General features: G+C 43.7%; 1 protein-coding gene across 1 annotated transcript in view; it reads left to right on the forward strand.

Moving 5' to 3' along the window:
• PAPPA2 (pappalysin 2) overlaps nt 1–20,337 on the forward strand; it is a 329,773-nt gene extending 309,436 nt beyond the window's left edge. The window contains exons 21-22 of the mRNA XM_005690911.3: nt 17,644–17,742; nt 19,987–20,337. Coding sequence (XP_005690968.2) covers nt 17,644–17,742; nt 19,987–20,061 — 174 coding nt within the window. The 3' untranslated portion in view covers nt 20,062–20,337. The remainder of the gene's footprint in view (nt 1–17,643; nt 17,743–19,986) is intronic.

The raw sequence follows: 26,653 nt of genomic DNA on the forward strand, positions 1-26,653 counted from the left end.
ATCCTCTCTCACCTAAAGTAATGTAACAGCCACCTCACTGAACTGGGGAAGCAGAAAGAGAAGAGTGAAAAGAGGCTGCATACAAAATTATTTCTTCAGTAGAAGGGTGTGATGGATTATGAGAGAGAGATTGAAGATGAAATAACTGAATGGGAAGGAGGGGAGGTGTATGATGATACTATGAGCTTGCCTCTCACACTAGTAATACCTCAATGTGATCTGGAATAAGCTCAGCCAATATTTGATCAACACATGGTGCTTAAACATCTACTTTTGGGAACAAAGAAAAGAGCTGGTTCCTGTCTACACGGCTAGTGGTGGTGGTTTAGTTGCTAAGTTGTGTCGGACTCTTGTGACCCCATGGACTGTAGCCTACCAGGCTTCTCTGTCCAGGGGATTCTCCAGGCAAGAATACAGGAGTGGGTTGCCCTTTCCTTCTCCAAGGGATCTTCCCAACCCAGGAATCAAACCCGGGTCTCCTGCATTGCAGGCAGAGCCTTTAATGATTGAGCTGGGTAGCTAGAGGTGTGTACTATTTGTGTTGGTTACTATTTTGAATGTTCAGTTAGATCAATTAGACCAGCTTCTAGCAGACAGGAATCATGTTTTAGTCTTCTGTGTTTGTATCTAACCCCTACAATGTAGGATAATATTGAACATTCCGTAAATAGTCAATGTTGTTGTTGTTTAGTCATTAAGTCATATCCGACTCTTTGCAACCCCCATGGACAGTAGCCTGCCAGGCTCCTCTGTTCATGGGATTTCCCAGGCAAGAATACTTTAGTGGGTTGCCATTTCCTTATCCAGAGGATCTTACTGACCAGAGATTGAACACATGTCGCCTGCATTGGATAAATAGTCAATATATATTCACATTTGTCTAAGTAATACTCATTTTATTACCTTTCTTTGGGGCTGCTCCTGGCATAGAATACTTGGTAAATTCCTTATGCATTGAAAATTGAATACTGGAGTTCAGAAGCAGAATGGGTCCTTTATTTTTCAATTAGAGAAACCAAGTAGTAAATTGAATATGCATTATCCAGATGTGAAAGATTCTGAACAAAAGGAGATGAAATCAACTCCCCACTGTCCTCTCCCTTGTGTGCTAGTTGGGAAATTTAAGATGCTTAATTTTCACTTCTATTGCTCATTCCCTAAGTGACCTTGAGGCATGGCCCTTTGTCTCATTTTCCCCATCAGTGGAATATGGATAATCATATTAATCTGCCTCACCAGGCGATGTGAGGACTAATTAAAAATGAGATTGGATTCAATGGAAGTCTTTCTGATGTGGGAAATATTAAACTTGGTGGTGCATGTCTGCAGTGCCGTTAGGTCTCTGGGAATGGTCTCTGGCCTTGGAACCACTTAAGACCCTGAGGACTCTAGAGCTGAGTTGGAGTGGCTACAGCTTGCCCAACTTTTTGGCTTTGCTCACCTGTCCTGGTTTCATGCCCTGCGTGCCTAGCTCATGGGTCAAACCCATTCAAAACTGCCTCGTTACTGCAGAGCAGAAACCAACAGTCTTTTTAACTTCTTTAGGTTCCCTCTGAGAGCTGCTTCCTGCCTGTTTGTCCTCTTCTTACCTCTTTTTCATGCTCCCTTTTTTCAGACAAAATCTCTAGGAATTCTTTAGGTTGACAAATCAGTAAAGGAAAAAAAAAAGCTGAAGTAATAAATTCACTAAATAAATCTTGAGTGTCTGTCTGCTCCATCTGCTGTTTACAATATGCATTGGCTAGCTGGCTTAAACAATAGACACTTAATTCTCACAGTTCTGGAGGCCAGGAAATCCCAAATCAAGGTGCTGACTGACCCAATTTCCTAGTGAGGGCTCTCCTCCTGGTGTGCAGATGGTCACCTTCTCACTGTGTCTTCAGCTGGCAGAGAGAGATAGAAAGTTCTGGTGCCTCTTCTAGTAAGGGTAATAATTCCATTATGAGAGCCCTTTGTGCTATGTGCTAAAACTCTTCAGTCATATCCAACTCTGCAACCCTATGGGCTGTAGCCCCTCCGGTTCCTCTGTACATGGGATTCTCCAGGCCAGAATACTGGAGTGTATAGCCATTCCTTTCTCCAAGGGATCCTCCTGGCCCAGGGATTGACTGGGTTTCCTACATTGCTGGCAGATTCGTTACCATCTGAGCCACCAGGGAAGCTATCCAACAGAACCTAAGAGAGACGACTTGTATTTCAGATAGCTTTGCTTAATTTGCCTGCCTTAAGGCTGTGTTGCAGTGGTAAAGAATCTACCTTCCAATGCAGGAGACACAGGAGATGGAGGTTTGATCCCTGGGTTGGGAAGATCCCCTCCCTGGAGAAATAAATGGCAACCCACCCAGTATTCTTGCCTGGAGAATCCCTTGGACAGAGGAGCCTGGTGAGCTACAGTCCATGGGGTCGCAAAGAGTTGGACATGATGAGCAACTGATCACAGAGCAAAAGCTGTGTTATGTACATAGAGTCATTCTGTCCCTAGAGTTGGGCAAGTTTAATGGTAAGATCCCTGGTATTACTGGTCATAGTTACAAGAGAAGAATAACCAGGCTTTCTGGTAGCCACCGCTGGGAGAACTACTTTCCACCTTCGCTGATAGGGCAGCATGGATACCCAGAGTATGCAGGCTTGCTGTACTCAGGAACCAGAAAAATAACTCCTGGTTCCATGGCATAATGAATAACATTATTGGATGTTTATTGAATGCCAGGTGCATTCTATGAGAAATTATTACCATTAGTATCCTTCCTGTTTTTGTGAAGAGGAAACTAGGGGGCTAGGGATTCAATTACATTTCCAAATCCCCACAGCTAGAGCAACGTGAGGCTGTAAATGAACCCAGGCAGCCCATTCCAGAGTCCCTGCCCTGTTCTTCAACTGGTAGGAACATTAAGAACAAATAAACAAATAGAGAACACACAAACTGGCAATGCAGGATTTGTAGGGAACTCAGGTAAGAGATGAACGTGGGGTGCTGGTCACCTGTTAGGACCTCTCCCTGGGCTTTGCAGGCTTGCCCCCAGAAGAAGAGGAGGCTGCTTAGCAAGGATCAGAGACCAACGAAGTGAGCCTGGAGAACATGTTGTGAAACAGATGCAGCTGATCAGCGGATGAGTGAATAAGATACACAGACAAGCATCCCGTAGATAAAGGGAATGTAAACAAGACACTTGCACAGAGAATAGGTTCCATATGGGTGAAAGTGAGACTGGATGGATGGACCAATTAACGGAGAACAGAACAGCCAGGCTGTCAACCCAGGATGGCGTGACAGGTTGAGGACGGGAACCACAGTAATCAGCCACACAAACGGAGCTCCTTGCAGACCCAGGAACTGAAAATTAGATTGGGGCTAAAAGAAATGACTATTGGCAAGAAAGTATTCCAGAATAAACATGCCACCTCCCTCCTGCCATTCCTCAACTCAGCTGGACCTGAATATTACTAGGGGTGATAAAATAGTCACGGCCAAGTTGTGGGGAAAGCCTAGCAGAAATTGGGCAGGAGAGACCCTCTGGGCCTTTGTTTAAATGGACAAAGAAGATGTGTAGACCTTCACACTGTGAGGTAGTATAGAGTTTGCTGATGGATCAGGTTCTGTTTCCACTCAACCCTTAGATTTAGTGAGGAGTCTTTCTAGCTGTTTTCTCAAGGAGCTAATTTTTTGAGAAAAGCTCATCATGATTTGAGTAAAATGTCACAGACAGACCTTCATTACCATGGTCTTCTAACCAAATGTGGCCATTTGCCGAGTCCTGACAATTTTCCTTCATAAGACCCCTCCCTTCTTTTTTCCTGTTGCATATTATGACCAGACAATTCTGTTCTTCTCAGTTCCTATCTGCTGCGATCACCTTCTACCTACCGTGCAGCCCTCCAGATCTCTCCTAAACAGTCCCCGCACTGTCCCCAGATCCACTTTTACTATATTCTTCTACACACACACACGCTCACACACACACACTCCCAGATTTCATTGCTCCCTACTTTTTTCAGGGATAAGAACTAGATTCCTCTAGATGGAGATTTTGACCTAGTTCCAAACTTAGGCCATTAATAATCCAGGCAGAAAACCACAGATATATCTTTTCTTTTTCCATTTGAAATCTTGGCATGTATTTGCCCTCCTGCTGGGATTTTTCTCCCCATTTCTCTGCCCAAATCCTCCACCCTCAAAGATTAAGTCTAATCCCATTTACTCCATTAAGCCTTTCTGAAATGCCCCAGCCCCTTTCCTATTCTGAACTTCTATAGGTCTTATTGTTGCCACTAATTCCTCTGGCAATTAATCCTCTCTTGGCTTGTGATTTTTTTCCCCATTGTCTCAGATTCTGCCTTATTCAATGCTGATGCCTCCAAAGCTTCTTTAAGGCAGATACTCAGTCATAGCTTGTATATAGGAGACACACTAAGTATCTATCAAATAGACATTCCAGAATTCCATCAGATAGCTCCATGCCTGGCTCATCATATGTTTTGAAGATAATAACACTTCTCAGGAACCTCTGTGACACTGACTTTCCATCCAGAAAGTGGCTACTTCACGCCCATAATTATGGTAGAGATTGAACCAGATATGCGGTTCTGAGAAGTGAAGTGAGGGGTAGCATTATGTTATGGTGCATGATGTTGAGGCAGAGTAAGCCTCTCAAGATGTTTATAGCACAGACTTGGGTGTCAGATGGTAGTTCTGCGTCTTTTCTAGAGACGGATTTCTTAACAGCTCTGATCCCTGGTTTTTCTCATTTATAAAATGGGTTGTTATGAAGGTTCGATACAGTCATGAATACCAACCTTATAGCACAGTTCCTGATACACAGAAAATGTCACATATAAAATAGAAATTGTATCTTGTTTCTATATGTTGATTTCTAGTTTGTAAAAATATTTTTACCTTTAGAGTCACTGTTTATGCCTGGAGCTTCCAGAGAAATTGAATGTGTGTGTGCGTATTTGTTTGTGTGTATAAAATGTAGCATATATTTAAAATTTTTATTTGTTTTTAAATTCGAGAGTAATTGCTTTACAACATTGTGTTGGTTCCTGCCATACATCAACACGAATCAGTCATAGGTATACATATGTCCCCTCCCTCTTGAAAGCCCCTCCCACCTCCCACACCATCTGAACACTCTAAGTTGTGACAGAGCACCAGGTTTGAGCTCACTTGTCCTGTAGCAAATTCCCACTGGCTATCTGTTTTCCATATGGTAATGTATATGTTTCCTTGCTACGCTCTCAGTTCCTCCCACCCTCACCTTCCCTCACAGTGTCCATAAATCTCTGTGTCCACATATTCATTGCTGCCCTGAAAATAGGTTCATCAGTCCCATTTTTCTAGATTCATGTATATGTATCAGTGTACGATATTTATTTTTCTTTCTGACTTACTTCACTCTGTATAATAGGCTCTAGGTTTATCTACCTCATTATAACTGAGTCAAATGTGTTCCTTTATATGGCTGAGTAGTATTCCACTGTGTATATGTACCGCAGCTTCTTTATCCACTTGTCTGTTAGTGGACATCTAGGCTGCTTCCATGTCCTAGCTATTGTAACTAGTGCTACAGTGAACACTGGGGTACATGTGTCTTCAGTTATGGTTTTCTCAGGCTTGTAACACATATTTTAAGATTATATATCTGTCTTATAAACATCATGTTAGTGATTATTATATACACATTTATCTTAAACGAGAACGATGTACGTCATTTATGCATGTATTTTTGTGTATATATGTGATACTCAGTCACTCAGTCATGTCCGACTCTTTGTGACCCCGTGGACTGTAGCCCACCAGGCTCCTCTGTCCATGGGATTTCCCAGGTAAGAATACTGAAGTGGGTTGTCTTTTCCTACTCCAGGGGATCTTCCCAACCCAGGGATTGAACCCTCGTCTCCTGCATTGGCAGGTGGATTCTTTACCACTGAACCATCTGGAAAGCCCTACGTATATATGTGTATACATATATATATACACACATATTACATATATATGAAAGAAGGAGCGAATGAGAGAGAAAACAAGCGCTATGGGTTGTATCCCATGAAGACTTATGAAAACTCAAAGCAACATAGGTTTAGATTAATCCCAAAGTGAAAGATCCTTGTGAAGAGCTGGTTATGGTATCAGAATGGCAAAAGCCTTTGTCAACTACTTCAATTTCCTTCAACAGCTCTTCCCTCCCTGGGAGTTTCTGCTTTCTCCTTGGAGTTTCTCTCAGTGTGCTTGATTACTGAGGAAGAGATGAGAGAGAGAGAGAGAGAGAGAGAAGGGGAGAGAGAGGTAGAGGGAGGGAGGAGGGAAGGAAAGAGAGAATGAGAAGGGGGCGGGGGGCGAGGGGGGAAAGATGCTCAGCAAACAACAGAAGGGCCAAGAAAAATATTTAATCCAAACAATGAATATTGTCATTTCCTCCCACAGTCTGCATTCCCAGTCATCTTCCACGGGCAGGCTTGGGGAGCCAAGAAATGCCGAGCTGCCTGGCATGAGAGTGTGTGTGGCGGGGGCGCCTGGGGGCGAGCACGCGTGTCGGGGGCTGCGGTGGAACATTCCCGTCGTCGGCTTGGGCTGCTTCAACCTCTCATGAGCTGCAGGCTGGCTGAAAGACCAGGAGACAGGGACAGGGGGCGGCGAAGGCTGGAAGTCAGAGCAGGAACCCCACCATCAGCCCCGGGCCTTCTTCCAGGTCTCACATGTTCTGCCACTCTCTGGTGGCAGGTCTTCCACCTCTGACTTCTGCCTGTTTCCTCTGGCTTTCACATCCTTGTCCTCCAAGAGCTTGAACAGAGCCTATAGGGCTCCATGTCTTGATCATGTGGGCTGGGGTACTGGCACCGCAGATGGCAGATGCCCAGGGAGGAAGCGGGGATGAAGGACCACCTACAGAGGTGCCTGGAAGCCAGGCAGAAGGTCCCGCCTGCTGGGCAAGGTGCCTGTAGCAGCCTGGTGGTGTGCTCTTAGCTTTCTTCTTCTGAGTCTTTCAGTGTGGTTTCGTCAGAATCTGTTGGTGAACCTCTCCCTGGAAGGTCATGCCAAGCTCATATTTCAAGTGATGTTTTAGAGAGTCCTTGATAGTGAAACAGATACCTGGGGAGGGTAGAGAACCAGAGAGAGGAAAATACCATATCTTGGAAGAAACTCCAGAGGAGTAGAAAGCAAACACTATTCTGCTTTCTGAGCTTATAAAGTCAATTCTCACAGGTCTCATCTACTGGATATTCAGGAATTACCTACTGTGGTGTGTTAGAGGCCTAACACTCAGGGGCCTCATTGCATGGGGACAAACTGGAAGTGTCCCTATCCCCTTGGCCCTTGTAGACTTCAAGACTTCTTGTGTTCAACATTTCTACCTCTGGCCTTGAACCACAGTAGGTTGCCTCCAGTTAGCTAGATCCAAGGCAGGAAATTCCCATGAACAAACAATTGTTAACTTATTCCTCTTTTAAAGAAGAAAGCCAAATGCCCTGTAGCAAGACTATCAGGAGAGCTTGCAGGCCACCTAAAATGTCCCTCCTACCATGAAAACAAGACAGGCAAAATTATGAGAATTAATGGGTCCACCAGCCTCGTGCTGGAGACATGGATGGGGCCTGAGGGTGTGTTGTCATCATCTCCGGCTGGGAACCTCAGCACAGCCATCAGGCCACCCGAAGGACTGCTGCTGGGTCACCTGGCAGTATCTTAAGAAGCACTACTGTGCGGTTCAGTTTGGAGATGAGACAGGTGACGCTGCCACGAAATCCTAGTTTTCCAGAGAAGGACTGGGAGCCACTGGCATCAAAACTGGACAAGCTGATTGTGCAGGATCAACTGCTCTGGAGGAAAGGAAAGCATGAGAGAGAGGAGTGAGACCAAAGGCGGAGGAGAAGAAAGGTTTAAGGGCCTTGTGTTTAGGACATGGAGTTGGGGTTTGAGGCTGAGGGCAGGCAGTGGCCTTGTGAGTGACTATGGGGATTTGAGAAAGGAGTTAAGGATTTGAGAAAGGTGTCTGATGGCTCAAAGGGGAAAGAATCTGCCTGCAGTGCTGGAGACACAAGAGACACAGGTTCAGTCCCTGGGTTGGGAGGATCCCCTGGAGAAGGAAATGGCAACCCACTCCAGTATTCTTGCCTGGAAAACCCCGTGGACAGAGGAGCCTGGTGGGCTACAGTCCAGAAGGGAGCAAAGAGACGGACATGACTGAGCGACTAAGCACACACAAACTGGGAGTGGAGTACCGGTTCTGTCACAGCCGTATTCAGTTTTGGTAAAAGGTAGAGGGAGGTAAAGGCCCGAGGCACAGAGTGTCTTACCTGCGAGGCCTCCCCAGGCACTTGAGGGCTAGGACACGGTCCCACCAGCAGCAGTGGTTCAATTTGGTAAACATTTCTCAACAGAGGGACAGATCACAAATTTTCAGGAGGATTTTGTCGTTTTATTAAGCTCCCTGAGAGAGAGTGACAAGGACCCTGGAGACATATCCTCTTCTCCTCTCTCCTGTGAGAAGCAGAGCTCTGACTTGGAGCCCATGATTTTCTGGCACAGGGAAGAACAGCCTCTCCCTGAACACCCTGCTGCCCCTAGTTCCCCATCAGGACCTTAACATCCCCTGCCCACCCCAGGTGTGGGTGAGAAGCACCAGGGCCGTGCTGAGCCAAGAGAAGGGCCACGTGGGGAAGCAGGTGGTGTATGTTTGTAAATGAAGTGGGGAGTCTGAGCTGCTGGGTCTTTTTTTTTTTTTTTTTTTTTCTGCAGCTAAATGGAAGGAACTGCTAGGAGGTTATTTTTGGCTGAAAAATAAGTCACTGAGTCTTCTCACCTTCCTGTTTTCCTCCAGTGCCCGTCAAGGAAGAGGTGTCTGTGATGGTTTGGGGTTTTTCAGAGGCTAAGACACCCGAGTCACCACCATGGTTTTTAGGGGAGCCCTGGTTTCCAGAAGCCAGGAAGACTTTTCCCAATCTGTTTTAATAAGCCTCAGACCCATTTCCCTTGTCATCCGACTCTCCTCTGTGACTCAGAGAGATACATTTATGGTTGAGAGTGGTGGGAGCAGAGATGAGAGCGTCCACAGCTTTGATCCTAAAGTGTTGGTGGCAGAATCTTGAGGTCTTTTTGACCAGAGTCTCTATGGAGGGAACTCAGACACCAACCCACACCCTGGTAAAAGCAATGGTACATTCCTGGCACTTTTATAAAACTAGGATTGATTGAGTACTTACTGTGGGCCAGGTACTGGGCTAAGCATTTCATCCCCATTCACTCATTTTTTCCTTGACAGAGACTCTGTAAATAGGTGTTATTCCTATTTACAAAGGAGAATATTGCAGCTTAAAGTGCAGTAACTCGCTCAGGCTCTAACAGTTGCTGAGGAGCAGAGCTGAGACCTGGGTATAGGTTTATCTCACAGTATACCTCATGTTCTGGATCACCATACTGTACAGCCTTGAGCATCTTACCGGGCAGGAGCTTTGAAGCTCTGGGTACCTCACTGCAGATGAACGTGTTATAGCTGAAAGAAGTAATTTGACCTTATTTTGTTTGCTTTTCTTTTCCTGTCTCATTGTATCCTGTTTCTCGCAGCAGGGATTCATTTTTGCGCTACTTGGTTATCCTGTCTCATTGGGATTAATTTTTGCACTACTTGGTTATTCCTGTCCTAAGACTGTATTTGGTTTTGGTGTCAGATAGAGGTAACCTGGTGATAATCAGGCTTCTCTTTCTGACCTTGTCAAGGTCCCCCTTTGTTTTCTCTTGAGGGTCTAGTGACCTCATATGGACCAGTAAAGCACAATAGACCACAGGAGTAGACCTGAGTACTGACCCCTCTCTGAGGGCCACCAAATGGGACTGCTCCCCTCTGCTCATCCAATAGAATGTGTATCTTTATTGCCTTCCTCTCAATTATGTCTTGTTTATCTATTGCTTGAAGAGTCGACTGTTGGCCTTCAAGAAGGTACTCTTCATAGTTTCAGTTGTTAGTTGGTGACCTAGGAGGTCTTTAATATCTTAGTGATTAGTGACTTTGCCACTCCTTGGATTAAATAATGGAGATTTCAGGTCAGGTAGGTGGGCACAGGAAAATCTCTTAGTTCCAGATGAATTAAGCTACCTGTGCAGCATTGCCATATATATGTTGTTCCATGGGCTTCCCAGGTGGTGCTAGAGGTAAAGAACCCACATACATGCATGCATAGCATGCGTACAAAATACTAACAGAGCCACTGAAAAGATCCCCATTTTGCAAAGATCCAAGACCTGGGTCCCTGTTCCTGATCAACTGTTAAAACTCAACCACTTGATTACAGATAGTATTTGCAAACAGTCCGAGGGCAGTCACAGTTTCACTGCCTTCTTTCTGCTCTAGATTTTGGCCTCTGGCAATTTCGATTCTTCCCTTATTATCCCACCTATAGAACTAAGATGATGTTGATAAATCTGTTCAATATTTCTAGATGGTTCATAGAGGGAGAATTTTCAGACAGTGCATCCTACTATCTCTTCTCACTCAGAAATAAGTGTGTATCGATACTCTGCACCTTGTAGGAGGGGACTGATGAAAAGGGTAATCAGCTCATGAAGTATGCTAAGAAAATGTGGTTAGCCACCATCATGGTTATTCATTTGTTGGGAACCAGCAGTGCATCAGGAGCTGAGCTAGTACCTGGCACTACAGGTGTGATTAGACTCTGAGCCCTTGACAGTACATGCTGAATGTTAAGTCCTATAAAGCATATATGGATAAAATATGCCATAGTACACAGGCATGGAGAGTTCTCTGGGTCTAGGACACCAGATGAGATTTTCCAGCGGACATTGTATCTAAGAAATTCTTCCTGCACAATCCATCTTAGGATATCTGTCTAGTTGAATTTTGCATTTTCCAAGAAGATTGTTTCAAACCCACAAATGTGAGATCACTGGCACCCTCCCACCCCAAAGGGCGAACACAGGAAGAGTGGAATGACTCAATTCCCTCTTTTCCTCAGATGACTGCAGTGAGCAGAAAATGCCTGGCTTTACCATCTTTCTTCTTGTTGTTCAGTTGCTAAGTCATGACCAACTCTTTGTGACCCCATGGACTGCAGCATGCCAGGCATCCCTGTCCTTCACTATCTCCTGGAGTTTGCTCAAACTCATGTCCATTGAGTCAGTGATGCTATCCAACCATCTCATCCTCTGTGGCCCCCTTTTCCTCCTGCACTCAATCTTTTCCAGTATCAGAGTCTTTTCCAATGAGTTAGCTCTTCACCCAGGTGGCCAAAGTATTGGAGCTTCAGCTTCAGCATCAGTCCTTCCAATAAATATTCAGGGTTGATTTCCTTTAGGATTGACTTAGTTTGATATCTTTGCTGTCCAAGAGACTTTCAAGGGTCTTCTCTAGCACCACAATTGAAAAACATCAATTCTTCAGTGTTCAGTCTTCTTTATGGTCCAACTCTCATATCCATACATGACTAATGGAAAAGCCATATCTTTGACTATACAGACCTTCATCACCAAAGTGATGTCTCTGCTTTTTAATCCACTGTCTAGCTTTGTCATAGCTTTCCTTCCAAGAAGCAAGCATCTTTTAGTTTTGTGGCTGCAGTTACTGTCTGCAATGATTTTGAAGCCCAAGAAAATAAAATCTATCACTGTTTCCATTTTTTCCCTATCTATTTTCCATGAAATTATGGGCCAGATGTCATGATCTTACTTTTTTGAATATTGAGTTTTAAGCCAACTTTTTCACTCCCCTCTTTCACCCTCATCAGGAGGCTCTTTAGTTCCTCTTTCACCATTAGAGTGGTATCATCTGCATATCTGAGGTTGTTGATATTGCTTCTAGCAGTTTTTATTCCAGCTTGTGATTCATCCGGCATTTCATTTGATGTCCTCTGCACACATACAGAGTATATATGCATATATACAGCTTTGATGTACTCCTTTCCCAATTGTGAACCAGTCCATTGTTCCATGTCCAATTCTAACTGTTGCTTTTTCACCTGTGTACAAGTTTCTCAGGAGACAGGTAAGGTGGTCTAGTATTCCCATTGAAGAGTTTTCCACAGTTTATTGTGATCCACACAAAGGCTTTAGCATAGTCAATAAAGCAGAAGTAGATGTTTTTCTGGAATTCCCTTGCTTTTTCTATGATCCAGTGGATGTTGGCAATTTGATCTCTGGTTCCTCTACCTTTTCTAAATCCAGTTTGTACATCTGGAAATTCTTGGTTCACATACTACTGAAACACAGCTTGAAGTTGCTGGGTGGGTAACCCACAAACTGGAGAATAATAATACCAAAGAAGTTCTCACACTGTTGTGAAGGTTCTAGGTCCCACATCAGACTTCCCAACCTGAGGATCTGGCAAAAGGACTGGTCCAGGGAATCTGATTTTGAAGAACAGAGAGATTTGATTACAATTCTAGGGCCCAGAAATCAATGTTTCTGGGTGGCAGGTATCTGCTGATGAGATGAAAGCTCAGCACTGCTTCCTCCTGACAGAATCAGCTCCAGGGAAACATAGACCAATTGAGCCTCAAGGTCAGAAGGAGCTATAGTACTGGGTTGCTTATTGGCACAAGCCTTTAACCTACAACTGAGAAAAACAGAAGTGAGGCTGTGGGGCCCCAGGAGAATTGAGAGTATAGGTATGACCCTTTCCTGGTTTCTGTATTAGATCGCTGAGTACACTTCATTATTAATGTTCCTACAACTAAGCCCTTCTTATAGAGGTGCCAAAGGAATTTAAGTTACTCTGTAGTCCCCCAAAATGAAAAGGTTTATGGAATAATCAGATGGTGGTAGCATGGTTTAGTAGAAAGAACATTAAAATCAAGAAATTTGGGTTCTCTTCCCAGGATTGCCATATCTAGCCTTGCAAACAAGACATTTCACCTTATTAAAGGGCCATTTCATCATTTGTAAAGTGAAAGTTTTGTACCAAATAGTCCTCAGGGATCTATCAGCCTTAGAATTTTATGTATCCGTGGTCTTTTCGAAGAAAAAGCAAGTTGTGTATGTTCATTAAGAGTCCCTGAGGGGGCTCAAAAATCTCTCAGATTTTGCCCCTGAGATTCTGAGAGGCCTTGCAGTGAAACCCAAGCAGTATGGACACATGGGCAGATCTAAGGGCTGAAAGAACAAGGCTGGAGATCACCATTCACTGGAGAATCAGAGAGCTTCCATCTGCTGCATGGACTTCACTGGGTGTGGTACCACAGCTGCCTTGGAAAAAGGCTTTTTTTGGCCTGATGCAGCCTGATCAATATAGAGAAATGGGTGTGGGTCTGATTTGTCATTCACAAAACGAGAAAGTTTTGATGGGAAATGATGTAGGAGAAAGAAAATAGTGTTAGGCATGCAAAAATATGATTAGCATCTTCTATTGTAAAACACCTCTTAAGATACAAAAAGAAAAAGATACAAATACAAAGGCTTTTGTCCCAGACTTTACCTTTGGGGATATAATCATTTTTGGCTAAGATCTCAGTCTTCTGGTTAGCAGAGCAGAAGGTCTGAAGTCCACCTTTCTAAAACATCAGTGAGGTCATGTATTCCATTGCATGCTATAGAGGAAAAGTGTTCTTAATCTGATTCACAGAATAGGGGTATTATCAGCCAATCAGTCAAAGTTTATGGCACTCTTCCTGACACTGGGTTCTGTGAGAAGCTGTCTGGGACCACCTACCTGTCTATTTTCACCCTCTCCTACCACGTGTACAGTTTTCTCAGGTCCCTCTGCATCATCCAGTGCTAAGCTCTTTTTCACAAGGGTTAGATGGAGTAGCGCCAACCCCTGAAAGCTCATGCAACCCTTCCCCTGCTCTCATCCACCCCAAATCCCAATTAGGTACTTCTCTTCTGTCAGTATCGCTATGCTAGCTCAGCAGCAGCAGCAGCAGCAGCCGCAGCAGCTGTGATTGCTAATGGGGATCTTCTTGAGGACTGGAGCCCTGTTTTATTTCTTTCTGTATCCCCATAGCAATGCCTGGCACAAATAGGTGTGGAATAAATGTTGAGTGATTGAAGGAATGACTATATCCATAGGCAACAGATAGAGCTACCATTCCCATACCTAACTCCCCAGAGCAATTTAAACAGAAAATATCACCAGATAATATAACATAGAGAAGAAATTATCTTTGCTCTTGAGAAGTCAAGTCATAGGGACAGGACAGACTGACAGCCTTTCCTCTTTGTTTTGCATCACTTGCGCATAGTCATTTATATGGCCACTTCATCTGATTGGAACCCAGCCAACTGCAACAAAAGCTTTCCTGTAGGTATCATCAAACTCATATATCGTAAGAGCAGCTCAGCCTGTCTCTCAGATTTACCTATTTACTTTAGGTTGATTCTACAAAACTAGATCCATGAGGGTGTGTGTGTGTGTGTGTGTGTGTGTGTGTGTGTGTGTGTGCGGTGTTGTGTGTATGTTGAAGGAGGCTCGTTTAGTAAAGAAGTAACTATCCCAATGCAAAGAGCTTCCTTGTGAGTAAAAATGAAAAATATTCAAGTTAGTGACTTTGTATTCTCTAATTTATCAAAAGACAGAGAAACTGGAATTTTATAAAAGTTTTTTTTTCTTCTGTGAAAATGGTTAAAATAAAAATTAAAAGTGGCTCTTAAAGAAATAAGCCTTAGGTATTTGAAAAATTCACTTGTGTGGAACACTGTGATGATACAGGAAAGTGAAGTGCATGTGTGGGTAACGAAGATTTCACTTATGGACGTGATATGCAGAGAAACCGAGCCTGTACCCTCCCTTGGGGAAGCTTCCTGTGGGGAAGAGTGACTTCCCAAATCAGACAGCTTTCAGTTATTGTGATTTATGTCTCCCAGTCCACATCCAGTCTTCAGATACTTTAAAAACTTTGGATCAATTAGGCATTTTTTCCTTCCTATTTTTTCCATTGTAATTTTGACTCAAGCTGTCAAGCTTCCCAGGCACATGTTGCCGTAGGAGACTCTGTTTGTTTAGGGTGGAGCAGTTTTTTGGCAGGTTAGGGGAGGAACAATTAATTCTAATAGGTATACAGTAAATTAAATAGTTGGGTCTTTCCAATCTTTTCTTTGTATTTATGCTCCTTTTTATGAATTCCTTTCTCTTCCAAGATGACCTTTAAGAACATAAAAGAAGCAATTTTTAGAAATCATGTCCAGGCTATAGTCATTGTTGTTCATTGGGATCTGCAGAACCTAGACCTAGACCATCTCTGCTCTTTTCAACATATCTTCCCTAATGCTCTTGAGATGAGAGAGGCCATCCTTGGGGAAGAGATTGGAAAGAAAGACTCCAAAGGATCTCTGATTAACCATTTGAATGTCTAAGTTGTTCTTATGAAAAGGAAGATCTTTTTTAGATCTCCCTTTAATCCTCCATATTGAAGCCCATGCTTTTATAATGTGGGAAAAGTATTTTGGGTGCTCTTTGGATTTTTATAGACAATTACATGAAAGAGAAAGAAGGAACAGATTAAGTTTTGCCAGTGAGTCAGTCAGGGTTGGAGGAAAAGTAACAGATGCAGTGTTAGATGAGCAAAATATACTCCAAACACATGAAAAAGAAAAAGTCTGGGGGAATCTCAGTGGGATGCACTTGGTCCTCCCAGGAGAACTCGGGGCATCTATAGGTGTTAAGGATGTGGGTAGCTGCATTTTGACTCCTCTTATTTGGCTGTAATTATAGATTCAAGTGCTCACTGTATAGTTATTCCAAGTTCTCCAGAGCCAGAGCAATGGGCTCCAGCATTGAAGACAAATGCTCATCTCAGAATCTTGTCTTTTATCCCAGTGAGGCCTGTGTTGAGAACAGAAGTCATTTGCACTTCCCACTCTCAACTGACATTGCTGTGCAGCTGTACGACAGCTGTTGAGTCCCACCCCATAAGTAGCAGCTTCTCAGGGGTTGGCAAACTGGTATACATCTGGAATGGTGTTCCAGTGACCTCTGGACCCCATAGAATAAATCAAAACATTGAAGTAATAACTTGGATGAACTTGTTCTGATGTAACGCAATTGCTGAAAATTATTTAATTTTTTTTTTTTTTAGTTTAGTGATCTATCTAATCAAAGCACAGTGAAATAGGGAACAGTCGTTCTATTTGACCTTTAAGGAGGGTTGGGAAAGAGAAAGTGATTTGAACATGGGAACTGAAAGGTGGCCTCAGGATTCAAGAGTCTCCTGACCGTCTGTGTCCCCGAGAGTTTGATCACGAGATGTGTCGTGAACTTCATAATTGGGCATCCACTCAGCATGGGGAGCAGCTGATGTGATTGAGTAGGTGGGCTGGGTTGGCTGGTGTGCCTTCCAGGATGCTGCGGGACACTGTTCCCTTCCAGGAGTGGTTCGAGAGAAACGACACATTGGGCTGCTGAGCTATTTTGTAACCGCTGGTTGCTGTTCTTATCATAATTCCCTTTGGGGGTGAAACACTCCATTAACTCTGGTTTGGCCTGGGCCCCTTTCCCATTTTGGTTTCTATTAACTTGTAGCAGTAACAGGAGGAGATGGAAACCGTTTGGCTTTCTCTGCTATAACCCTGTGTCTAGCTGTTATGCATGAAGTAGCTGTACAAGTGGGATGACTTGTGTTCCAGCATGGTATACCAAACCCTAGGACCATTGCACTCTGGACAGACATCATCTGAGTCAATATAGCAACCCAGAACTGGGTTTCTAAGTACAAATACCAGAAGAAGTGGCAGTTATGGTCCTTAATCTGTGTTGTTGTTCAGTCACTCAGTTGTGTCCAACTCTTTGTGACCCCATGGACTGGAGCACACCAGGCTTCCTTGTCCATCACCATCTCCCAGGTTTTGCTCAAACTCATGTGTACTGAGTCAGTGATGCCATCCAACCATCTCATCCTCTGTCACCCCCTTCTCCTTCTGTATTCAGTCCTTCCCAGCATCAGGGTCTTTTCCAATCAGTCAGCTCTTTGCATCAAGTGGCCAAAGTTTTAGAGCTTCAGCATCAGTCCATCCAATGAATATTCAGGGATGATTTCCTTTAGGAGTGACTGGTTTTATCTCCTTGCTGTCCAAGGGACTCACAGTTTGAAAGCATCAATTCTTCAGTGCTCAGCCTTCTTTATGGTCCAACTCAGCCTTCTTTATGGTTCAACAAGCAGCAAAAAGTCAAGATACATGACTTTTAATCCCAAATTCTACTTGACCCTTGCTGTGTGACCTGGGGAGATTTTTGTCATCTCTATTTATCTCCATTTCCTCCCTGATGAAATGGGACTTTTAAAGCCAAATTTGCCTGATGCGCAGCTTTTCTTGATGACCAACAGAGTTAACACATGTGAAAATATTTTTTTTTAATTTTCTTGTATGTAAAAATATTCTGTAACCCACATAATATAAAGACCTACTATTACAAGAAGGTGAAAAAGTTGATCAAGGAATTCAGTGAACCATTCTGGACCCTAGAATAGGCCAGGAACAGATGCTAGGTATGAAATTTGACAATTCCTTAGATCCAAGGGTCTTATCTTGAGACTTTTCAACTTCTTGAGTATGTTGGGTCAGTTTTGACCCTGCCCTTTGGCTTTTCTCCCATAATAATGTATCTTGAGTTCTGTGGATTATTTTGAGGTGGTGTAAGTGGGAGAAAAGGGTGAAGCAGAGTGAGTTTGTACTTAGACATTGACCTGCTGCCTCCTTACCAGCCTTTCCAAGGGGACGGTTGGTGTGACACCATCAATAACCGGGCCTACTGCAACTATGATGGGGGAGACTGCTGCCCTTCTACACTCTCCTCCAAGAAGGTAAGTGAGGACACCTGGGAGTGGGGGGAGAGGGAAGTAGCCCCAGAAACAGGCAGGGGCTTCAGCTAGCTCTGCTTCGTGGCGCATCATGGTTTTTCTTCAACAGTCAAGAGGACAGAATGATAATGAGCAAACATGGGAGCCTCTATGGTGACAGGAGGAAGGACTGTAATTTTAGGATAAGTTGTTAGAAAACACTACCTCTCTCACTGTCAGTCCTGCAACTGATTCGGAAAAGCCGAGCTTCTGCTCCTCAGAGATTCACACCTGCTTGTCATTGTCCAGGAGATGTTTCTATGAGCAGAGAATAATGGCTTCCACTCCTTGGGGTGGGGGCAGGACTACCCATGAAGTGATATCTGTGCCTGCTCAGTCTCTCAGTCATATCTGATTCTTTGCAACCCCATGGACTGTAGCCTGCCGGGCTCTTCTGTCCATGGGAGTTCTCAAGCAAGGATGCTGGAGTGGGTTGCCATTTCCTACTTCAGAGCAGGGCTTCCTACCTAGTGCTTCAAATGTCTCCAGTTATTATGAAATCTTCATAGCTAAATTAAAAATCCTATAAAGTGTGTAGCAAGCGTATTGCAGGTATTTGTTGAGCAACCATCACAAGCTCCCTGGAACACTCCCCAGACTGTGTCCTGAGCAGTAGTCCTTCTCTCCTTTTATCCTGTTACTTTGGGCTCTATGAAGTTAGAAGATGTGCTCGAGCGAAACATATAAGATCGCGTAGGCCGAAAACTTGGAATAGTATGAATGAAAACCCAAGAACTCCAAAGATCTTTGATGCTAGTTGGCTGATTTGATGAGTCAGAAATACACAAGAGATAATGTTTTCTTCCTCGTATGCATCTCCACAATAAAGTCACACCTATGGTTACCTGTACACAGACCTGAATACTCCTTCTAAGAGACAATATTTACTGATGACTCACTCTGTGCTAGGCATTCTTCTCACTGATGGCATGAATTAACTTACGTAGTGCAGAAAACTCAAGAGCTCATTGTGTCACTGTTGAGTTTGCTCTAAAAACCATTAAATCCCAAAGTATGAGAAAGAGATCAAGAGCTTGGACTGCAGGTAAGAAAGCATGCCAACTAGTTCTTGGTCTCACTTGAAGAAAGTAACTGGTCATGGGTCCCTTTTCTACCCAGGAAGGCATAACCACTTGAGAAGAAAGCAGTCAATTCTCTCCTCATCTCCATCTCACATTCTGCAGTTCTAGGGTTTGCCTTAATGGACTTCAGTGGCTGTGGCCAGTATACACATAAGGAATTGAAAAATCATTTCACCCTTGTTGACTCTTAAATTAGTTAATTCATATGTGAAAATATGCTGGGAAATTACCTCAAACCCCACCACCCATTCTCTACCACTTGCCCAATCACCAAGACTGTCTCTTCAGTGCACTTGGACTATTACATGATACCCTGATCTATTTTTGTTTCATTTGACCATCCATGCCCAAAGAGCAGAATTTTTGTCACTTTTATATCATGTCTCCTAAATGCCCACTTCTCTCTGAAGCTAATTATGGACACTCAAACTGTATGGTTATCTGTTGGTAGCAGTGCAAACAAGAAGAGAGAAAATGTTGCTGGGCCATCTCTGGCCTGGAGGAAGGATAATCACATAGCAGGAAAGCAATCTGGCCACAAACAATGAGTAGAGAGACGCATTGTTTCACCAAGCCTAAGTATAATCTGGGTTCAAGAAAGGCAAAACCTCAAGCTTATGAAAATAGCAGAGATGACCCTGTGGTCCCAAGAACACCAAGGGAGTAGAAAACCTAGAGCTAGGTTAGAAGTGTCATGACCTTGAGTTAAGGCACCCTACCTTTCTTGACCTTCCCTCTAGGAAGAAAACACTAACATTCATCTTACCTACTTTACGGGGATTTTGTGCAAACATTAGTAGTAATATTAGAAGTAGTAGTAACAGGTGTTAGAGGCACTTAGAAATATGTTTTTCATATCCATCATCTTACTGAAACCATCCAAACACCCTCTGAGGTAGATGCTGCTGTCCTCTCACCTTATATGTAAAGAAAGTGAAACAAGGTTTACCTTGCCTACGGGGACATGGTGTGTAAGTGAAAGAACTGAGTGTTAATTTCAGTTCTGTGATACTGACATGCTATCCCACACTTCCTCTGGGACCAAGTGAGAAAAGCAAAGGCTGGTTGAAAGTGTGAAGCTTGGTGCAAAAATGGGTGATTTCAACTTCTCTTTGCTTTCCCTTAGGTCATTCCATTTGCTGCTGACTGTGATCAGGATGAATGCACCTGCCGAGACCCCAGGGCTGAAGAAAACCAGTAACTGTAGGATCAAGCCCTTCCTTCCACTGCCCTGGAGGCAGTAAGAAAGAGGGGCCTCCACAAAAGGAAAGAAAAGATGAGTGAAAAAGGAAGGGCATAAAGTGAAGGAAGAAGAACATGAAGGATCTTAAAGCAAGAGGACATTTATAGGTGCCAACTATTGTATCAAGTAGCCCAAGTAAGGAAGAATCATAGGCAAAGGTTTCTTCAAAGAGGCAGTTGATTTAAAATGGAAAGAGAAATATGACAGATATACAAGGACCCTCCTCCCCCATTTATATTCTATCCAATCCCATCCTCAACTCTTGCCTTGCTCCCTACTCTGCACCCTGCCAACTATTCAGCCCCCCCCCCCCAACTTGTAAAACAATATCAAAACCCTAGAAGAGCAGTTGCCAGGGACACTCTGTTAATACTCATTTTGAATGGATTGCCATCTTTCAGGGCTCATCTAATCTAAACTGGCTCTCTCCCTTTCTTTGTGTAGTCTCCCTTAGTAATAATGAGGTTAGTTATTAATTCTTTATAAGTATTTAAACATAATGATATAAATATATTATATATATTATATTTTTTGCTGTCTACTAAGCTAAAAACTATCCATTGTTCCACACATGCTGCTGTGAAGTTCATATCCAAAATGAATGCTGAGGGTTTGAGGACTGAGTTCTTCTACCATCTTTCTGTTCCTAGGGATTAGCAGGTTGAGAGAGAACTGGGGAAGCAGAGAGCGAGATTGGATGGAGTTTTTGATGATCATATGTCAGCTCATCATCTTTTTACGAGCTGAGAGCTGGGCCCAGTTGGAGGAGATGGGGACTTGGGGTAATAATAGTAAGGAGCTTGGAAATGTGCTGGGGGTACCCATTGGTGAGGGGTCCAGGAAAACTAGTCTTTGAGTATCCATCCAAAAAGTACTCCTCTTCACTTCTCAGAACTCATAATTGCAGTCAGTGAGGCCCAGGGTTTTCTGCACTTCCGCAGGTGCCTGTTCCAGTGGTGGCTCTTGGCCAGTCAACAAGTCTGTATGCAGGCTCACTTTCCTGTGCCCAGGATGATAGGAACTCATGCGTTCCTCATACTCGGTGTGTGGTTTCCCTTCTTCTAAGTCCCTGAGCCTGGCCATCATTCACAGCCACATGACCTATTGTTGACTTACTAGGGGAGAAAGCGTCAAAGGAAATAACCTGGGGGAAAGGTGAGAGTAGATGGAAGAATAGGCCGGGATGGAGGAGCTGGCTGAGGCCATTCACAGGGTAGACACTGGGGTCAATCAGAGCCCAGGACTGGAGGACAAAAGAGTCAAGGAGATCCAATTTTGTTTCAGGTCTCCACAGCACACCACAGGGGATCCTCTGAACAAGGCAGAATGGGAAATAAAGTCTATTCAAGTGCTTTGTGTCAAATCAGTGTCCCAGAGAGCTCCCTTTGAGTAAGTTCTGAAAATACATGGAGCAAGGGTGACACTCTGTGGGGAGAGAGAAGAATTTCAACTATTTAGAGTCCATTTTGTCATTGTGATCCTTTCTTGCTCAATAAATGGACAGTGTGTGAAGTGACCACGTTAACCTGCCTCTGTCTACAGCCCAGGCTGACTCTTTCTGCATGTGGTCTATTGCAGCTGTTTTGGGGTGGGGTTTTTTTGGGTTTTTTTTGGTAATGATTTATGGAGTAGGCCTTGGAGAAAGAGAGTAAGGAGCTAGTTTCTTTTTCAACACCCCAGCTTATCATCTCAGGAAAGGAAGAACAGGCAAAAGGTTAAGGGCAGTCTTGGTCTCTCTGGATCACCTGCTCTTTGCCTCTAACCACAGTTTTCTACTCTTCCCATCAACACTGAAGCCTTGGCTGTGCAAATAGGAAAAAGGAAATATTACCTTCCCCCCCTCCAACTTGAGCCAGACTTCATGTAGGAAAGAACAACATTCTGGAATGGAATAAAAAGGAGAAGGGGATATGCACAGATTTATCTATGGGGATCTAAAAGGAGGGTGGCAGAGTCATGGGGAAAGGTAAAGAGCCAGAGGTTGCCTGTCCAAAATACTTTTGTCCTCTGTATTCCCAGCCATAATAGAAACAACAGTCTAGATACCTATTCTTTCTTATCTGGCTTCACATTTAGTGCTCTCAAGAAGAGTATTTATTTTTGGGATTCTAATAGGCTTTAGTATGGAAAAGGAGAGTAGACAAGTTTCAATTCTTCATTTTAAAACAGTTGTAAAATCATTATCCAAATTTCCTGAAGCATGTCAAACTCCATACAGGGGAATCCTGCCATGTCTGAGGATGAGGTAGCAGGAGAGTTATCCTGGGCATTGCCCAGCTCAAGAAGGCTACAGCCCTCATTGCTACCCACCCCCACCATGGGAATGTGGAACCTGTGGTTCATGATGGTGTGGGTCTGGCCTCAGTCTCCCCACAGCAGTAACCGTGAGAACATTTCTCTTTTGTACTTCATTTAAAAAAAAATTAGTTTCTGTTGGCAACATCTGCTCTCCATCACTTCCCTAGGAAGGTGACAGGAGGGATCTGGGGGTGCATGGAAAGCATTTTAGACTACAGGTTGCCCAGCCTGAGTCAGCCCTGACCATTCAGAAACAGCAGGTTCTTCCTGCCTTTTCCCCTGGAGCCTAGTGTTTTGAGCTCCTCCAGTCACAATAAAGCTGAAGGTCTGAGATGCCACGGTCACAGATCCCCAGTGGATGTCAGCTCACACTCATTCCACATGGTGGTCTGCATTCTGCTGCTCCTCCCCATTCATGGGGTCACAGAGAGCCTCTCCCAGAGGCTCTTCCCTCTGTTTCCTTGTTCCAAAATCACTTCTCTGCTTCCTCTTTTTCCTAGTGACTAGGAGCTCTGGGGTCCAGGTTGCCCAGGGCTGGATGATTCTGGCAATTAGTATGACAGCCTCCAAGCAGACAGATGAGAGGACAGAGTGAGAACTGTCAGCTGGCAAACCTGTACATGAAAGTGAAGAGCTATTCTTGATTCTCTCCTCTTCTTCCCTCCATTGCAAGGCATTGGGTTTGGCACATCCTCTCCTCTGTGAGATCACTATTGAGTGCACTGGTTAGCACTCCACGGGGATGGTTTGATTGGGAACACAGTGAAAGGAGCTGATCTACTGTATTGTAACGTAAAACAGCTATAGCCAGTTATTTTGTAAGATTATAAGATGTTCATTAAAAAAAATCAGCACACAAAATGGGATGCGTCTTTGGTGTCTTATTCTTTGTTTAAATCATTCCATCACTTCCAAATTGTTTTTCATTCACTCATGCCAGGTCAGGACATCCATCATTGATCAGCTGATTGATGAGTTCTTTCAGTCACTTAAAAACTATTTATTAAGTAAATAGTATGTGTAAGGAAGATAAACATGGATGTTTACAAGAAGAGATGGCATATACAAAAGCGGAGGACACAGTAGTCACGTTAAGTGCCTCATGAGTTGTAGGAATAAAATGCAAGAATCATTTACAGTTCAGGGGAAGTAGCATCACTCCTGGATGCCAAAGGGAGGGAGTATTTGAGAGTAGGTCCATGAGGGATGCACATGAGCTTGATAGGCAGAAATGGGACAGGGAAAGAGAAGAGTCCAGGCAAAGTAAAGAACAGGGATGAACACTATGGAGGTAGGAAAAGAAAAGGCTGGGAGACAGTGAACATCTCTGGGGCATCTAACAGCTAGAAGGCAGAATTCAGCTCACGTGTGCCCCACATGTGGCAAACCCAAGCTGATTTAATCATCACAGACAGATCTACAACTTCCATTGTTTCATTTCACAGATGTGGACATCAGGGGTCGGCGGAAAGAAAATTGTTTGTGGTCATATGCCAAGAGTCAAGCTTGGTTCTGCAAGATACCAAGACATAAGAAAGAAAAGAAAAAAATGATGGCTTATAGGATGGGAAAGGGTGGAAGTGGAGAGAAATGTCAAAGATGATGTCTCTGCCTTCTCTTTTTATCCATAAAGATTATCCTCACTGGAAGAAAAGGGAAACTGGGAGGAGGAAGCTTTTGAAGAAAGAGAATATATTTGCTTTTTGATAAAATCATTTTAAAAGCCAGATAGATAATTAGTTGGAATTTTCACGTAAAGCAGTGTTGAGCAAGCTGGAGGTGGCTTCTGCACCTGGGAGCAGCTCACCAAAGTCTCTGGCCCTGCCATGCACCACCTGGCTGCCAGAAGGGCTGGGCGGTTATCTCAGTACAGCTCTGAGCTGTTTGGGAAGTCCTGCGGAAGAGATAGTTAGATATGTGAGCTTGGAACTTGAGAGTGGGGTGTACGACTAGAAGCAGACATTTGAGAGTGAAAATTATGTTACCTGATATTTTCTTCATGGGTTGCAAAATGCCTTCATATGCTTTATTGTACCCATGGGTTAAGCAAAAGAACTTCTTCTAAATTTCCATTTTACAAATAAACTGTGTATTGGAGAGGCCATTGAAGAATCTAAGTTCATATAACTAAGTGCAGGTTGGGATAGCAATCCAAGTTTTCTTTCCCAAATGTGATGTGCTTTCCACTACGTGAAGTTCAGCCCACTAGACCCAGAGTGAACCCAGACTTGACCAAACGGAATGGGAAAGTTAAATGTCTTTTGGCTTGTTTATGTTTCAAGGTGCTCGTTGGTTTCCCAGTGGCTTTCTTGGTAGCCGGTGGTAGGAAAACTGAGAGCAAACCTTCTAGAGCATCATTCCAGGGCCCTCTGCTCATGCCAGGCCCTGAGTATAAGCAGATGCCCTGCACATGCCAGTCAGGCCAGCTGAACTGAGACGTCTGGCAAGGCTGCCTTCTCCCTGATAGCTTCCCCTGGGAGAGTCCTGGAGAAAGACACTGGACCTCTGGTTTCCATTGACTGACAAATGACATGATGAGTCACCCATCAGCTGGGAGACTCACTACTCTTCGATTCCTGCCAACCAGACAATGAGGGGCTCAGGGTGGGAAAGAGGGCAATGTGGGTTTTTTTAAAAGCTTTTTATTTTTTATTGTAGTGTGGCCAGTTAACAATGTTGTGATAGTTTCCGGGGCACCACAGAGACTTAGTCATATACATTCTCCCCCAAACTCCCTGCCCATCCAGGCTGCCACGTAACATTGAGCTGAGTTCCCTGCGCTACGTACAGTAGATCCTTGTTGGGTATCCACTTTAAATATAGCAGTGTGATATGGTTTTTCACTTACAAATAACTCCAGGGCATCTCTAGAGCTGTCTTTGGGTCATCTCTTTTCGTGTCATCCCAAGAAGACCCCTGGTTCTTTACCGCTAACCTTTCAGTTTGCCCAATGGTTGGCTCAGAAAAAAGAGTAGTGATAAAAACCTTATATCTATAATATATGTCCACACCCACAAAACCTACACATGCCCTGGGTATGTGAGTCGAGAACAAAGTAAGACTCATTCGAGAATAATGAATATTTTCAAGTGTGTGAGTGATTTGTTGATGACTTCAATTTTTATTTGTTTTCCCCTTGATTCTGCCACTAGATTCTCAGGTTACATTACCAAGTGTTAGGAAGAACTGCTGGGGCAATGGCAAAGTCCATTCTTAAAAGGGTCTACAGGTCAAATCTAGTTAACATCCCAAATCAGTATAATAAAAACATCCCCAACCTTAAAAGGTAGTCCAGACTGGCTACAGTTTGCTAATGTTCTTTAAATCAAATTTTCTTCTCAGGATAAATTAATACAGACAAGCTTCCTTTGCTTTGTCTTTGTCCACCTAAAAGTCACTTATTCAAATGCAGAAAATAAATAAGAGTGTTGGCTTTTAACGACTACCTATCATGGACAGAGTAGCCTGATGGGTCAGAGTCCACAGGGTTTCCAAAGTTGAACATGACTGAGTAGGCACACACACATACACATCAGTTCAGTTCAGTAGCCTAGTCGTGTCCAACTCTTTGCAACCCCATAAATCACAGCACTCCAGGCCTCCCTGTCCATCACCATCTCCCGGAGTTCACTCAAACTCACGTCCATTGAGTCGGTGATGCCATCCAGCCATCTCATCCTCTGTCGTCCCCTCTTCCTCCTGCCCCTAATCCCTCCCAGCATCAGGGTCTTTTCCAATGAGTCAACTCTTCACATGAGGTGGCCAAAGTACTGGAGTTTCAGCTTTAGCATCATTCATCGTGTTATATCAATTTGCCTTTCCTCTCCCTGTGAGAACTGCTCTCTGAAGACAGCTGCTTTGTTAAAAAAAAAAAGGAAAATGTACACATAGAAGTCACAAGATTTCAATCTCACAAAAAGTTATCAAAGTTCAAGAAAGTTCCCGTACCACAACTCAACATGTGCCATTCAGAGTGCTTTCTGAATAGTAGAGCCAAGTTGTATTAGGATACAATTTCCAAGGAATGATTTTGTTGGGAGCAAATCAGTAACCCTTAGAATAATCTGGAAGAGAGTTCTTGCAGCTTCTTCAAATATCCTGGGAAATACTTATGAACTCAACACTGCTCTTGATGTCTCTGCTCCGCCAGGTCACCTGCTATAAGGACCCTGAGAAATCAGTGACTAAGGAGCAGAAAAACACTTAACGAAAACAAGACAGGAGAAGTATTGAGAGAAGTACAAAGACCCCC

The sequence above is a fragment of the Capra hircus genome, chromosome 16 (assembly GCF_001704415.2).
Source record: "Capra hircus breed San Clemente chromosome 16, ASM170441v1, whole genome shotgun sequence".
In the NCBI taxonomy this organism is placed as follows: Eukaryota; Metazoa; Chordata; class Mammalia; order Artiodactyla; family Bovidae; genus Capra; species Capra hircus.